This window comes from Quercus lobata, chromosome 7 (genome assembly GCF_001633185.2).
Source record: "Quercus lobata isolate SW786 chromosome 7, ValleyOak3.0 Primary Assembly, whole genome shotgun sequence".
Lineage (NCBI taxonomy): Eukaryota > Viridiplantae > Streptophyta > Magnoliopsida > Fagales > Fagaceae > Quercus > Quercus lobata.
The window spans coordinates 26,218,308-26,235,111 of record NC_044910.1 but is presented as its reverse complement, the minus strand read 5'-3'; the positions used below and the strand labels follow the sequence as shown (position 1 = coordinate 26,235,111).

The window sequence follows — 16,804 nt, the reverse complement described above, 5'->3', positions numbered from 1 at the left end:
ACTTGACACATATTCCTCGAGGTGAAAATACCCACGCCGATTCCTTGGCAACCCTTGCCACCTCTTCGGCACGGAGTTTTCCCTAGGTAATAATTGTTGAGGATTTGTGCACCCCCACCCCAGCAGGGAAGGACGTGCCTCAGGTTCATCAAGTCAATCTAGCGCCGAGCTAGAGGGATCCCATATTGAAATTCCTTGAAAGTGACGCCTTGCCTGAAGAGAAAATAGAAGCCGAGAAAATACGAAGGAAAGCTCCTCGGTTTTGGTTATCCAAGGACAAAAAGTTGTACAAACGCTCTTTTTCTAGGCCGTATCTGCTTTGCATACATCTCGAGATGTCAGAGTCATTCTTAGAGGAGCTGCATGAAGGAATTTGTGGAAGTCATACGGGGGGAAGGTCCCTATCACACAGGGCCATCACTCAAGAATATTGGTGGCCAAATATGCAGAAGGAAGCGTAGGAGTATGTTAGAAAATGTGACCAGTGTCAGAGGTTCGCTCCAAACATCCACCAGCCTGGAGGACTTCTTAACCCTCTGTCCAGCCCTTGGCCTTTTGCTCAATGGGGGTTAGATATTGTAGGCCTTTTTCCTAAAGCATTAGGAAACAAAAAGTATCTGCTAGTCGGCGTGGATTATTTCACTAAGTGGGTCGAAACTGAACCTTTGGCTAACATCAGAGATGTAGATGTTAAGAAGTTTGTCTGGAGGAATATTGTGACCCGTTTCAGAACTCCACACACCCTTATCTCAGATAATGGCCTTCAATTTGATAGTAAGGCCTTCAGGCAATACTGTTCAGACTTAGGGATAAAGAATAGATATTCCACTTCGGCCTATCCTCAAGGGAATAGGCAAGCTGAAGCTGTTAACAAGGTAATAGTCAATGGGCTTAAGAAGAGGCTGGATGATGCAAAAGGAAAATAGGTGGAGGAATTGCCACATGTTCTTTAGACTTATAGAACAACAACTCGACGATCAATAGGAGAGACTCCTTTTTCCATGACCTATGGAGCCGAGGCCGTCATCCCTCTAGAAACTGGATTCCCAACATTAAGGATTAGTACATTTACCTCGGACGGTAACGATGGGCTGTTGGGGAAAAGTTTAGACTTGATCGAAGAGCAAAGGGAGAATGCAATGGTCCAATTGGTTTACTACCAGCATAAACTCAAGCAAGGCTATGATACTAATGTAAAGCTGAGGCCATTAGCTGTAGGAGATCTGGTGCTGAGGAAAGTTCTGGGAACCATCAAGAATCCAGCTTGGGGAAAATTGGGGCCTAATTGGGAAGGGCCTTATTGGATTACTTCAGTAGCCGGGATAAGAGCCTATTATCTAGAAGACCTAGATGAAAAAGCTGTATTCCATCCTTGGAATGTAAACAATCTCAAGAGGTATTATTATTAATAAAAGTAATCTAGTTTGGGTTTCTTTTAATTTATGCTAGTCATGCATCTTGTGTTTCCACATCTATGGAAGTATTGAACAGAAATTAAGTTATGTCAGGTCCTTGGACCACAAGCTTAGTGGAAATTAATACCCTATGATATCTTGTGAAGTATTGAACAGAAACTAAGTTATGTCAGGTCCTCGGACCACAAGTTTAGTGGAAATTAATACCCTATGACATCTTGTGAAGTATTGAACAGAAACTAAATTATGTTAGGTCCTCGGATCACAAGTTTAGTGGAAATTAAAACCCTATGACATCTTGTGAAGTATTGAACAGAAACTAAGTTATGTCAGGTCCTCGGACCACAAGCTTAGTGGAAATTAATACCTTATGACATCTTGTGAAGTATTGAATAGAAACTAAGTTATGTCAGGTCCTTGGACCACAAGCTTAGTGGAAATTAATACCTTATGACATCTTGTGAAGTAAAATGCTAGTGCCACATGAACTTGAGCTTTTCAAAATAATAAACCCTTAAGTTCCATCCTCGGATCACAGGGATCTTAATCATCTATTGAAGATATAAATCCCAAGAGGCCTGTGAGCATCATTTAATGTATAATTGAAGTATTTTAGACCTAACTTTAACCTACTTTTGAACACTTCCTTAAGTTTCAGTTTATTAGAAAGGATATAGATATACATATCCGAGATGTATCTATGTAACGTCAAAGTCTTAATGGTTATCATCCATTTTTGCTGATAACAGTTAATATGTGTAAGTTATGTTTTTCTCTTGTATAAACAAAGGACAATCAAGATGAAACCAACCAAACTAAAACGACAAAACGAACAACACCAAAATGAGGTAAACAACAATTTAAACAAATTTCAAAAAGTAAAAATGCATACTTCATTAAGACATGTCTAAAGAAGAAAACAACAAACAAACGAAAGCAAAATCCCCTACAAAAGTTCTAATTGAATTACAAAATAAGGCCTATTTTTTCAACTTAATTTGAAGCTTGGAGGTTTGGTTGGCCGATTTGTCTGCCTCAGAGGTAGTTACTCCCTCTTTGTCCTTAATAGCCCCCTCAGCTGGCATAACTGTAGAAGCCAAATCTTGCTGAAAGCCTTGAGAGGCTACCTCTGCCTCAGGGGTGGCTGCAGCTTTATCCAAGGATACTTCTTTGGGGGCATTGGTCTCTTTGGCTGGTTCTTGTTGGCTAGGAGGAGGAGGATTCTGAGGCGGAACTCCTTGATTGGGATCAGTAGTTATGGGAGTCACCTCGACTTGAGTGGATGGAGGATCCGAGGTGCGGATCGCATTTGGATAGAACATATTCTCTGCCTTCCTCAACTCAGACGAAGCCTTAACCCTAGCTCGGTTAAGGGCTTCATTCCAAGTTTGGGCGCAGTAAATGCGGCACACCATTGGCACCTTTGCCCTGAGGGTTTCCTCTGTCTCAGCTACCCAAAGGTCATAACCTTTCTTCGTTCGTTGCCAGCTCGGCCTCAACCTTTTCCTTCTCGGCCTCCCCCTTGGATTTTTCAGCTTGATTCTTTAACTTTTAAGCCTCCTCTAACTACTTTTTAAGAACTGCCATTTGATCCCTGGCGGCCTTCAATTCTTTATTTGCTTCATGCAAGCACTTCCTCTGATCCTCGGCTTGCCTTTGTGTGCCTTCCAAGGCTGAGTCAGTGCTTTTGCGAGCTTGCTTCTTAGCAATTAATTTTTTTCCTTGTGTTTGCCAGATTGTGCTCGGATATGGTTAATGTTTGTACGACAGAAGCCCGTTTTTTCCTTTCATCCTCTAACTGTTGGTAACAGATATTGAGCATCTCATCCAGCCTAAAAGTGTTTTGGATAACCTAAAAGGAAGAAATCAACACCATAGTCAGTAGAAAGCACACATCCGTGAATAATGATCACAAAAAGAAAAAGAAGAGAGTTGGCGCTATACCATTCCCAAGTATCTTTTATTATTAAGGATGAGTTTATTCTTCCTTACATATTTTAGTTTGGACATGTCCTTTGGAAGTAATAAAGCCTCCTCTACAGCCGAGGCTATGTGGCACCCAATGCCACCGTTGAAGTTCCTAATTGATGCATCATCTCTTAGGGGCTCCTCGCCGTGCATGGGTGCTGGTGGCCAGGCTTGTGGCTCAGGAGGTTGAGTGTCCGAGCTCTTCTAGCCTCACTGTGATATGGCTAGTCTTCTGTTGCTTTGCAGCTCGTTGGGCCTCTTCCTCATGGGTCGGACGGGATTTTCCAGTATCTACCACGTCCTTCCCTTTCTGCTCCCTTTGCCTTTTCAAATTTGCAGCTTTAGCTCGGACCGACTGGGGAGGTTAGTGAGAAGGTTGGTGAGGAGCGGGAGGAGGAGACTTGGTAAGAGGATGTGGAATCTGAGACTGCGTGGATCTCCCTGATGCACTCTTCCCACGCTAATTCTTTATCAGCTCCATTAGACTTTTCTGAGGCTTCCTTTGTACAACCATTTCGTCAAGATCTTCCTCGGAGTGTACAGTTTGATTAAAAATCTCGAAGTCGTCTGAGGAGTCTGATACTTTTACCACTTCCTCTGGATTTTCTTCTTCTTCTTCCTCTTTCTCTTCTACTTCCTCTTCCCTGAGGGCAAGCTGGGATGAAGAGGCTCTTGCTAAGACAGTGGCAACAAAAAGAGGTTGAGTGTGGGGGGTATCTCTAGGAAGGGGTATACCTTCTGGAACGACGAACCCCTTGTAGGCGACGCTGATACGTTAGAGTCGAGGATCACGAGCTCTAATTACGTATTTGGGAGCTTGAAAGGCGAATGAGAGAGGTGTGTATTCGAGGATTAAGTGGGCTGCTCGTAGTTGACCGTCAGCTTCGTTCACGTATATTTTAGCTCGCAACACCCTATCCAAACTCGCTTTGTTGACTAGGCGGAGGTTGGCTTGGTATAGGCCTATCTGCAAAGTCATTGAATTAAAGGAAAGTTTCATGAGAAACAAAGGTATTGAGACACGGAACAAACAAAGAAAAGATGTAAACTAAAACTCATGAGTCCATGGTTGTACTACCACCTGGTACTCCCTCCTCTGTTGGGCAAGAGAAGCTATCGTGCCACTCCCTAGAAAAAATAAGGAAGTCCTCCTTTAAATTTTGTTTGAAGTAGGAAGGCACTGGATTACCCTTACTGTGGGATACCTCGATTTAAAGTAGTATCCCTGCCCCTTCAAATTATGTAGATTGTACACCCAGTTTACATCATGATGGGTCAGGTTCAAGTTCATTATCTCATTTAAGGCTTCTATACTTCCCAGGACCCTAAACATATTTGGGGCACACTGTGTGGGGGTCAACCTAAAAAATCTAAGATATATAGCTTCTAGTAATAGGACCCATGGGAATGGTCATCCCACCTTCTATGAAGGCGATCATGGGAATGACTACCTCCCCTGTTCTCCTATTGCCAACCCATTCCCCCTGGGTAGCGTATCTCATACCCACAGTTGGTGGAATCCTATATTTGGCCCAGAAACTTCTCATACCCTCATCGGATTTAACCAGATCTTCGAATTTACACATTCTCCTAAGGGGTTTCGAAGAAAAATCAATAAGTTTAAGATAGAAGTTAAAAAGAGGTTTTGAGAAGACTTACAGGTTTGAAAGAGGGTCCTCGGACAAGAGTCTAGTATTTGTAGATGCACAGGGAAACGAAGGAAAGTGACAGGTTCAGTGTATGAGCTCCAGGATTGTGTGATTGATGAAAGTAGGAGAGAGAGTTGATTTGAAAAACTATTTATATTGGCTCAGAAGTTACAAGCGGGAAAGTTCTCGCTCGTAAAACAAGAAAAGCCTCCCACTGTTCGATTTACATCTTGCCGTTGAACGTGGGAGACAGGGGCGTCGCCAAAATTTAATGCTAGGCACGCCTTGGACGCCGAAGCGTCAGGAGCGTATCCAAAGCATACCAAAAGACATGAAGGAGGTCAAAAATACGAAGTGAAGCCAAAAACGAGACGTAATAAGGACATCAAAATCATCATTTTCTTCCGAGGAGTCAAAAAGCAAGATTATGAGGGGCTATTGTGGGGGCCAGTTACTCAGGAAGTATTGTTAAAAGCGGTATTAACTGGACCTATGGCCCTATCCGAGGATGTTGGACTATCCGAGGAGGCCCAAATAAGGCTATGAGTAGAATAAAGTTAAGAGAGGAGTAGAGGCAATGTGAGATGGGTCCAATAAGTGTCTGAGGACAAAAGTATCCTCGGCAACATGTGTCCGAGATGAATCTGAGTACCTTATCATCACGAACTTACTTCGGGGCTACGTCACAGTTGAGAGTAGGACATTGGACCAGGGATAAGGATAAAAAGGCAGACAAATATCTTCAAAGGCTGCGACCTCCGCATTAATTGCCTCTCAACTAACTCTTTGGCTGTATTAATGTGGAAGTGATGCCTGAACAGTGATCAAGCAGCCTTACAGCTACTGGTTGATGGTTCCAGGAAGTGTTGGATGAGACAGGAAGGAATCCCCCTAATCTAGCATACACGTGTGTGGTAAGGATGATACGAAGATTGCAGTATATAACCTGGAAGAATGCATTGAAAGCAGGATTGGAACTCGGATACAATTTCTGTCTTGAAGAAAACCTTATAAAACAAAGAATTTAGTTTGTTCAGAGGACGAATTAGATAATCTTATTTGTGTCAAACCATCTTGAATCGTTAAGTTTAATCGTTTTTCTTCTGAAATAAATTTAGTTCTTCTATCCACGCTCTACAAATTTATTGTTTGGGCCGTTAGAATTTGAGCCCAATCCAGTTTTGGGATCAACATAATTTCAGTCCTTATAGCTCTACTTTGTTTGATAGCCCATTTCTTGCTGATGGCTGGCTTAGTAGCCATTGTCTTCTGTTTTATTATTGAAAAGGACAGTAAGTTTCACCCAGCCTCATGCCTTCTACAGCTCGAGTGCTTAAGGCCAAATAATAATACAAAATGGTTGGCTGGTGAAATTTGGTTTCGGACAAAGGCAATCCATTTCAGTCAATACTCATGAGAAAGGTTTTGAAATAGATTTGGTAAAGCTGTCTTCATCTTCTTTGACAGAGGACAAAATAGATCAAAAGGCATGCATTCAACCATAGAGACGTGTTAGCATTATGGAAATTTCGTGCTTGCTTGTTCAGATTGTTTGTACATTAGTACTTAAGCACGAAGTTTCCTCACTCCGTAGTTTTGGCTGGTGAGGGAAAGCGCAACAAATCATACAAGAAATAGAAGTGCACATCCTGGGCTATCTTATTCATCCAAATTGTTGCCTTTGCTAGGAAGAAAACTGACAATACTACAAAGAGAAATGTTAGATTACAACTTTGCAGCGAATTTTTATTTTAAATGGAGATTGTTACTGGTGAGTAAAAAAATAATTTCAATATTGAGTTCAAATTAGATCCGGTGACATATGCAAAAAAGTAATTTCAGTTGGGTTTAGATTAAAACCGGTAATAACTTGACACCTAGAATTTTTTGTGAAATTATTGTAAAAATACTGTAAAAGCAGTATTTCTCAAGTGGCTAATATTGATAATATGGGCTCATGATCATGCCAACAATAGATGGTTAAAATGTCAGCGGATGTCACTTTGTCACGAGCGCAAAGAACAAACTACGGTCTACCATGAAGGAATCTGAGTATTTGGATTCTACATCCATTCCTCTACCGTTGTCACTCTTATAGCTGGTAAGTTAAGGTCAAAAGACGCAGTATGCAAAACCTTAGTAAAAGGATTAAATCACAACCACCAAAAGTTTACAGAATGTGCACAGTACAACATATCCATTTTTACCTTTAGAAGTAGAACGTGTTTAGATATCACTTATTTTGTTAAAATTGAAAAATTATTATTGAAAGTATTGTAGATAAAAGTAAAAGTTAGTTGAAATAGTACAATAGGACCTATAAATAATGTCAAAAAGTGCAATAGGACTCATAAATAGTAACAAAAATAAACTGAATAGTAAAATAATTTTAATTTTTCATTTTAACCCAAATGTACACTTAAAAGCAACTACATCAACTCTTGTAAAGTCTTGCAAAATACAAAAAGTAGCTTATTTTACACATTTTGATCTCAAAAAAACTGGGTGTAAAATTATGCATAAAATGTTACAGTAATTGTGTATATATACATGATTATTGTAGCTCTTCTATATATTATTTTAGTATTATTTCTCTCCTCTCACATGCTCTCTTTACCTTACTCTCTCTCTTCAACTCATAAAGATATTATTTATATAAAATATAATATATAATAGATGGACTTATGTAAGTGTTTTATAAAAATAATGATGTAAAATAAAAAAAAGTAAGTTTTTTTTGGGATAAAATATATGGATTCTTTTAGAAGGGCGGACGCTGATGCACTTACTCTAAGATATATTTAATACTTTCCTTTAAAAAAAAAAAAAAATTACACAAATAACAAGAAAATCACACACCCACCTTGATTTTCTATGCACCAACCAATGAACTCTTGACGGTATATTTTCTAACCCCTTTTTTGATAGGAACATTTTCTCTTTCAAAAGCACATATATTACAATTCATAGTTGAATAAACATACGCCCTCAAGACACCTTAATAATAAGACTGATATTAATTAGACCAAGTTGGCAGTATCTCACTCAGCAGAAAATAGTTGGCAGGCTCAGCTTTTCTCATCCCCTACACGCTATTTTGTTGGCAAAATCAACAAACTGTGGAGCTGTTCACAACCTTTACCAGGCAGAGAGAAGCAGCGAACGGTTCATACTGAGGTCAGTTTCAGGATAAAGAAATATGGGAATTGGGAAAACAAAATCCAGAATTAAGACAAGGGCAACCCTTGTAATGGAACAAGCCTGAATTGGGGGTTTTGTGCTTGAATGCAAAAAGAATGCACTGCATATTTTGATTGAGAAGTCATACAGGAAGATCTAATATACAGAAGAGGACCTCGGGCTTAACTCCAACTATAAGAACAAACATGCCTATACCGCATTCATGTTTCAACCAGCCAAATACATTCAATCCCAATAATATGAAAGTAAAAAAACCTCACAATTCAACGAATATTGCAGCAACCAGAAATCCAGAAAAAGAATGCAAAATCTAAACGTAGTAGTGTGACCAAAATCCAATTGCTGTTCACAAATATGACGATAGACTCCAAATGGATATGGTAAATTTGTGAAGTTACGTAACTTGCGTGCTTGTAAGACATCTCCACGGCCTCGCATGAGGGCCCTTGTCTAGAAGCATTAGCAAGCCCACATTGCTGGCTGATAACCCACTCATGTACCTGCAATTACATTTGAAATGTGACAAAACAATTACCACCTTGTATCCTATGGATCCACACTACAAATTCTGCCACCAAGGGGACAACATTCTCCAGGTTAAGTAATGCATGTGGTTCCCAAGATAATCATCAAATTTTTAAGCATTCTAAATAGACAAGCCACTGTTTTATTAAACAAATTGTTTTCTCCCTTAATATATATATAGTTTATCTTTTCATGTTATTCTAAGATTCAATAAAAGAATATTTATGCAAGTAACTTTGGTAAAAGAAAGATGAAAAATCTCTGAAGACATAAGTGGTATGGGTCTCATTGCTAATGGATCTATGGTGAGTATTACATTTTTGAGGTCAATGGTGTTGAAGGTTCCAGGAATTTTTATAATAAAAATTGAAGTTAGGACTCTTTTTTTCTCTGAATTAATCTTAAGGGCTATTAAATAACATATGGAGGCAGTTTGTAGCTAATTGAGTATTAATAAGAGGGGGAAAAAAAAAGAAAAAAGAAAAGAAAAAGGAACAGTGTGATCTATTTAAGAAAAAAAGCCAGCCAATAAGTACTAGAATCTACTTACTTGCTTCGTCGGGCTTTCTTTCTCCAGAAAAAGAATGATGTGATCCACTGAACATGAAACATGAAAAATAATACAAAACATAAGTGCTAAAGCTAAAAAAAGTCATGCTGTAGAATGCTAAGTTAATGGGGAAAAAATAATAGCTACAACATCATTCGATGTGTTCGTTTATCATGCTTTTCAACTATAAAACAGCAAACACATTATGATGAGTTTCAGATTCAAATAAAAAATAGAAAGATCTTCAGGTTATGAATGGATGAAGGGCTTGTTCAGATCCATATAGTGACAGAATAATGGTAACACCAAACAAAAATATATTACTAAAAAAATTGACAGAAATTCTACAAATACTAGTTGTAGAAAAATGTATATTCCCATTGATAAACAGCTAAACACTAAAAAAACATCAGAATTACCTTAAAAACTGACATGAATGAAAAGCTTTTAAGAAGAGATGGCTTCTTAACAGTCATTCGTCTTTCTGGTGACATTTCCTGACACAAATGTTGAGCTATTTCTTTCAATAACACCATTTGAGCTTTATCAGTACGCATCGAAATAATTGCCTGCCTCATTGATTCCCTGTCTGCCTCAAGTGCATGAAGCCTCATGTAGAGCTTCTTAATATCTGGATCCGCATAATCAACTTGATTCAATGACCTCGGAGTGGTTGCATAATCTTCACCAATCCCAACTCCAGCTTTTGGATCAGTAAAAACATTATTTGGTGCACCATTATGGACAGAATCAATGGTATAAACTCTGTCACTCATGTCATCTTCAACTTCAGATGCATTATCCAACTTTCTAAAATTGGCATAGTCCTCTGTCTGTGAGGCATACTCCGTCCTCTTGTAACTTCTAATGGTCATTGGAGATTCTGTGGGGAAATCTCTACCAGTTTCTCTTGCAATACCCCTGAATGATGGACTTGAATCATTGGAAAACCTCCTAAAATGTCGTGTTCGCCTAGGAGAGTGACCAACTACAACCTTTTCTAAAATGTTCTTGGAACCTGAGACATCTACATCCAGCCTACTGGTGCTGGGACTCTCCATCTGAGATATCCTATTATCCAAATTCTTCAAATGATCTCTAGCACGTGGGGTCTCACCAAATGCATATTTCTCAACATCTTCAACATCATTATCATCCTCCAAAGGGCCATGGGGTTCATTTAGATTGCATTTCAAAGGTGGGTAGTCATACATGGGGAGTTCAAATTGGGCATCAAACTCCACCATACTTGGGTCATGGCTAAACCCACCTCTCTCACCATCCGCCTCAGCCTCCGTGAGCCCATAACTCATCATCCGATGCCTATATGCCTGTACTTCACAAGTAAGCGACTGAATAGCTTGCTCTCTCTTATACAACAAATCTTCAAATGCCAAAAGCTCTTGTTGGTCATGTGCCATCTTCTCCTCTGCAAAACGCTTGAATTGTCGGGCCTCCATTTGAATCTCTGCCTTCTCCCTTTGCAACCTCAATATCATTGACATGGCCTCATTTGCAGCTGACGAAGACGCATTCCTCTCCTCTTCCAATTCAGTATACAAATCCTGTATGGAATGCTGTTGGCTACCAACCATCTCACGCAGTGCAACACATTCATTCTCAATTTGGACCCGAGCAATTGAGGGTAAATTGAGACCAGGTATAACGAATCGGTTTGCATCCTCAAACTCATCATACTTTCTTTTTACGGATCGAAGCCAAGACCCCGAAGAACTACTGATCAATGAACAACTACATCCACAATTACAGCATTTACCCAAATCGCTCGAAGATGGAATTGCTTCGGAATCCATAAACTACTTAGCATTCAATCCTTGGCAAAAATCCCAAATGAAAAGAAACCCAACAAAATCCAAAAGAAAAATCTTATCTTTGATCACCCAAATCCTCACTCTTGAATATAGATCTTCCAACAACAATTCCCCTCTCTATCCTTCACCTCCACTACCAGCGTCTATTTTTCATCCAAACAACAAAATCACACGCAATACTCCTAAACCAAATAAAAAAACAATATATAAAAAAAACCCTCAGAATCGAAGAATTCCAATTTCCCGGGAAGTCAAAGACTTTCCCGGAAAATCTCCTACAAACAACTTTCCATTGAAACAAACCGACAGAGAGAGAGAGAGAGAGGAACGATTACCTTGATTATTGAAAGAGACATGGAGCAGAGCAGGCCTTCATTGGGAGAGCTGAAAATGGAGGCAAATTTTATTTTTTTTCCCCGGCAAAAAAAAACCTTCTTCCTCACAGAAAATTCGGATCCGGAAGAGGCCTAGCAACGAAAAACCCGGGGAAAATGGGTAAATATTTTCCCTCGCTTTCTTGGAAAAAACCAAAAAAAAAAAAAAGAGGGAAATAATTTTGAGAAGGAGAAGGAAATGTTGTTTGGAGGGAAAGAAAAATCAACGAGGAAAGAGAGAGAGAGAGAGATTTGGATATTTTTTAGGAACCCTAGATTTTTTTCTCTTTTCCTTCGTTGTTTTTTGGTTTCTCTCCCCGTGGACTGACTGGATTTCTCTCTTTTATATTATTCGCCTTCCTTAATTTTTTTCTTGGTTTTCGTGATGTAGTTGAAGAGAGAGAAAGAGAGAGAGAGAGCCATAATTTTTCGAACAGAGAAAATTCTGAGGAGAGAGAGAGGGAGAGAGAGAGAGAGAGATTGACGGCTGTGGATGAGTGAAAATAGATTTGGAGTTGGTTGGGATGTGTGTAATTTTGATCTGGTGACTGATGATTTGTCGGGCCCTACAACTAATCACAGCATGAACTTTCTTTTCCTGGGACTTTGGGTTTTTTTTTTTTTTTTTTTTTTTTGTTTTTGGGTAGGGTCGAAGAAAATAGGGGAATATGGTGAATTCAATTGAATTGATGATGGAATTTTATTTACCTATTGAAATGGTTTTTCTTTTTTCTGTTTTTTTGTTGTTGGGAAGAAAATAAAATTTATGTTGATGATTGGAGATTGATGAAGGATTGAGTGGATTACCTTTCCCCCTTCTGTTCTATATATGTAGAACTTGTAGTTTGTACTTCGTATCCTCTACAATTATTATAGATACTCAGTAGATTTAGATAATCTATGCATTTTTGCTCTTAAAATAATTGTAGAACTTGGCCATCACTCCTTAGGACATTTGTTAGTTTGTCTTTTTAAGAAAACTTTTATACCATTTTTATTAGCGATATAAAAAATATTTTTAAAAATCAATTATTTTTCTCTTCTTCCATAAAAAGTTTTTAAAACTATTTTCTAAAACAATACCTTTGGAGAATCAATTAATTTTTCATTTTTAATAATAATTTGATAATTACAATAACAAAAATGAAGATTTGAATAATGATTCTCTTCATAAATAAAAGCAATTAAGACATATTTGTAGGATGGAGGATATAGTTTAAACTTTGAACCATTTTTTTTTTAGAGAGTTTTAACATAATTAAGGTAATAGTTTTTTATTATTAAATCAAGATATTAATCAGTTTTGGTATAGATGGAAATTGAACACCAAATTTTTTATTCAATCATAAAAAACTTTACCAATTGAGTTAACTAGAACTCACAACTTTGACTCTTCGAATCCATGTATCTTATGTTAGTTGTATATTAACATTGGATCAAGATAATAATGGGTATTATAGATTTAATTTAGAATTATGACATGATAATCAGTTCTTATTTTCATATATATATTTAACAAATTGTGAATTCTAGTTAGTTTAACTGGTAAAATCTTTTCCTAAAAAAAAACTAGTAAAATCTTTAATCCTAAAATAACGAGTAGGATGAATTTAATTAAGAATCAATGGTAGGAAGGGGGGGGGGGACATTGTCCCCCTAGTTTTTTTTAACTACCCCTTTCCTTATACTTTTTAGTAAAAATTAAAATTTTTGTTTAAATGTTAATATTTGCCCCCCTCCTCATACTTTAAAAGAAATTGTAAAAAACTCATGAGTATTAATATCTAATTTTTTTTTCTTTTGAAATTCACTTTTTTTACTATATATAACTCATTAATTTTAGAAGTATGTATAGCATATATCAATAAAACACATAAAGTATTAATGAACATCTTTATTTTTTTTAAAAAAAATTGTACTAACAATGATTTAAAGTAATACTGTCTTTCTTTTTTTTCCCTTCCAGTTTATTTTTTTTAGGGAGGGGGTAAATTGCAAATTACACCCCTAAAGTTTGGGGATGTTTGGATTTTACACCTTGAAGATTCAGAACTTAAATTTTTACCCCCTAAATTTTAGGCGTATTTGGATTTTACTCCCTAAAGTTTGGGGGTGTTTGAATTTTACACCTTAAAATTTCAGAATTTAGGGGTGTAAAATCCAAACATTCTCAAACTTTAGGGGGTAAAATTCAAATTTTGAAACATTATGGTATAAAATCCAAATACCCCTAAACTTTAGGGGTGTAATTTGCAATTTACCATTTTTTTGCCACGTTTAACTCATTTATTTTATATTTTTTTTACATTGATAATTGAGGTTGGGGGGATTGAACCATGTATGTTTCTGTTGGAAATACTAGGAGAGGTGGTGTCAATTTGTTAGGAACCCACATTTGGGTATAGAATGCATTTAGTTAGTTAGTTAGTTACGATTCCAAACATGTTAATCACATTTTACATATGTTGGAATTATTAATGCATATGGGGAATATTAAGATCATTAGGATAAGGTCATGAGGGCTAATAGAATAGTTTTATGGTTCTATAAATATCTACTTGTAATCACATTTCCATCATTGAAGAATAAATCAACTCATTGCTTAGTACATTTCCTCTCTCTCTCTCTCTCTTAATATTTTTCTATGGAGGATGACTATATTGAATTAAGTCAATTTCTCTACAATTCATATCACTCCCCATTAGGAACCACCAGGTTACTAACACAATTAAGCATATTTTCATAAAAATATATAACTAAGTAAATCTCTTTATTCATTAAAAATAAATAAATCTCTTTATTCCTTTGAGAAATCCAAAAAAAAAAAAAAAGTTAGTAAAAGTTATTTTTATTTTCTAAAAACAAACTCCTATTTTTTTTTCTTACAAACTCTTTCGAACTTGCAGGTAGAGTTAGGGATATATGAATGCATACTTTTTTTTTTTGGTTAAGAAAAAATGCTAAGATTTTTATAATTAAAAAAATTGGGACACGTTTCTACTTTGTCATTCATTTAAAAAATAATAAATTTCATCGATTTTTGTTATTATAATTTTTTTTTTCCTTCTTATATTACATTGTATATGTTACGGCATAGCAAAGTGACATAGTTTGTTTCCCCTAGAAAATGTTTATAGCCCCATCACAGTTGGGAATGACATGGTGATATGTTCTTTTATTTCACATATACATGTAATAAATAGTAGGTCCTAATTTGCTCAAATAGTAAATTATTTTCTTTCAAACACAAGGCTTTTGGGGGAAGGGAAATTTGAATATATTTTTCTTCATAAGGTATTTCCATGTTTTAATTTTAGATTTTAGAATTCAACTCCCACAGTGGGTTCAGAAGTAACTTGTCGTGCACATGCTAGTATTTCCATCATATTTAACACCCAAAACAAATATATTTTGGAGGGAAATATAATCGAGGTGATAGGTTAGAGACTTAGAGTTAAAAATATGTAATTTGTCATAAATTTAAAGGCCTACTCCTAGTCATTCTGAAAAACAAAAAACAAAAACAAAAACAAAAACTACCCATAGTCCTCTACGGCTACGCAATACTCATACACCGATCGAGACATAGTTCGCTTCTCTCTCAAATGTCGATCAAATTTGAAATCTCTCCCATTCATTCTCTGCAAACAACAAAGCTCTCGCAATGATCAACACAGTACTCTATTTCTCTCTCTTGTTTTTTCATCTTCTGTTTTTGCTCTCTCTCTACAGGATCCATTGCTTCCCTTCGCTGCTTCCAAGAAAAACTTTCCGTGGCTTTCAAGATGAACCGGACTCGGATTCGAATCTTGGCCTTCCCAATCCCACGGGAATGGCTTTTATCATCATCATAATCTATTCCACACACCAAACCTGACAAACCCTGGAAACACATTCCTCAGGCATATTTGCATAACATTTCTCAAATTTATTGAATTGATGATTGATTGATACATGTGTTTGAATGAAAGAAATGAGGATTTATTTTAAAACATGGGTTTTAGTATTTTGAATTGTTGATTGGAACATGGGTGTGCTTCTAAATTAGTAAAAGGCTTAATCTGTATTGTATTTTGGTGCCTTTGTCTCTGTGCTTCTGATGTGTGTTTGTGTGTTCCAATTTGATTCTGACAGAGTTATGAGAGGATATTCGATGCTCCCAATATTTTCACGATTTGAGTTTGAATTTACTTGACTGGGGTAGCAGCAAATGCAATGTCCTTGCCATTGCTCTACACAGCGCAATATACCTCTAGGATTCTTCAAATTGCTCCACTTCAGAACTTTTCACAATTGATGACAAGGATGGCCCCATCGCCACATAGTGTCCAACTATGGGGATTCTGCCACTAATAGACAGGTTCTTAAATATATCTAACTCAAAATATTTTCTGCTTGTTAATGGTTTTTGAACATTTTTAGACCCTGTAAACTAGATTGTTTAACCTAATTAATTAACTAAGTGAATACTTAGGTTTATTATTCAGATATAGGTTAAAACAATAACAATCATATCATGTAAAGCAGCGGAAAATAAATAACACAACGATATAATGACCCAGGAAAACCAAACCGGTAAAAAATTTGGAGATGATTTAACCTAGCTATTTTCAAGGTAAAAAACAAATCCACTATGAAAGAATTGAAGTTTGTACAATAGAACTTAGACTACTAACATTCTATTGCTATCTCGAGTAGAAAACTTACTACCATGACTCCATGATAGCTACGAGTACTCTACGAACTACTTCTTTCCTTAACCTTTGCAACAACACAAGCTCACCTGCTTGTGACTTTGAGACTCCACTCAAAGTTTTTGGATCTCCTTAAACATTGATCTTGTATGCAACAATTTCTACAACACCGGATCTTGAGATTTTTCAAGAAATAACATCGGTAGAAGACATTAGAGAGTTTTTGGGAACAAAACCCTAGATCTACAAAAGAGGCACAAGATGCACTCTAATCTCTCTAAAAAATTTTGAAAACCCTCCCTAGAGTTAGCTTATAATGTCCTTTAAATACTGGAAAAAATGACTGGTGATTTGGGCTTCAAACGGTTAAGTTATGGCCTTTTTACTTTTGCTGATTTTGTTGATATGCGACTTTTGATCGATTGAGTACCAATCGAATGACTTTCGATTGATCGAGTACCAATCGAAAGAAACAGCTTGTAACTCATTTTTTTCATCCTGAACTTGAGTTTTTTTGTCTTGAACTTCAATGTAAACCATTCTAAAACAATGAGACTTAGAGGCTGTTTGGCCAACCAAATTTGATAACTCAATTC

The 16,804-nt window shown here is 36.9% G+C and overlaps 1 protein-coding gene across 1 annotated transcript; it reads right to left on the bottom strand.

Annotated features, from left to right (window-relative positions):
* Positions 1–8,298: 8,298 nt before the first annotated feature.
* LOC115953025 (myosin-binding protein 7-like) lies at positions 8,299–12,065 on the bottom strand. Its single transcript, XM_031070448.1, has 4 exons — positions 11,476–12,065; positions 9,728–11,322; positions 9,309–9,355; positions 8,299–8,733 (listed from the first exon to the last, which is right to left on the bottom strand). The coding sequence occupies exons 2-4, from the start codon at positions 11,120–11,122 to the stop codon at positions 8,628–8,630; spliced, it is 1,548 nt and encodes a 515-aa protein (XP_030926308.1). The 5' UTR covers positions 11,123–11,322; positions 11,476–12,065; the 3' UTR covers positions 8,299–8,627.
* Positions 12,066–16,804: the final 4,739 nt, after the last annotated feature.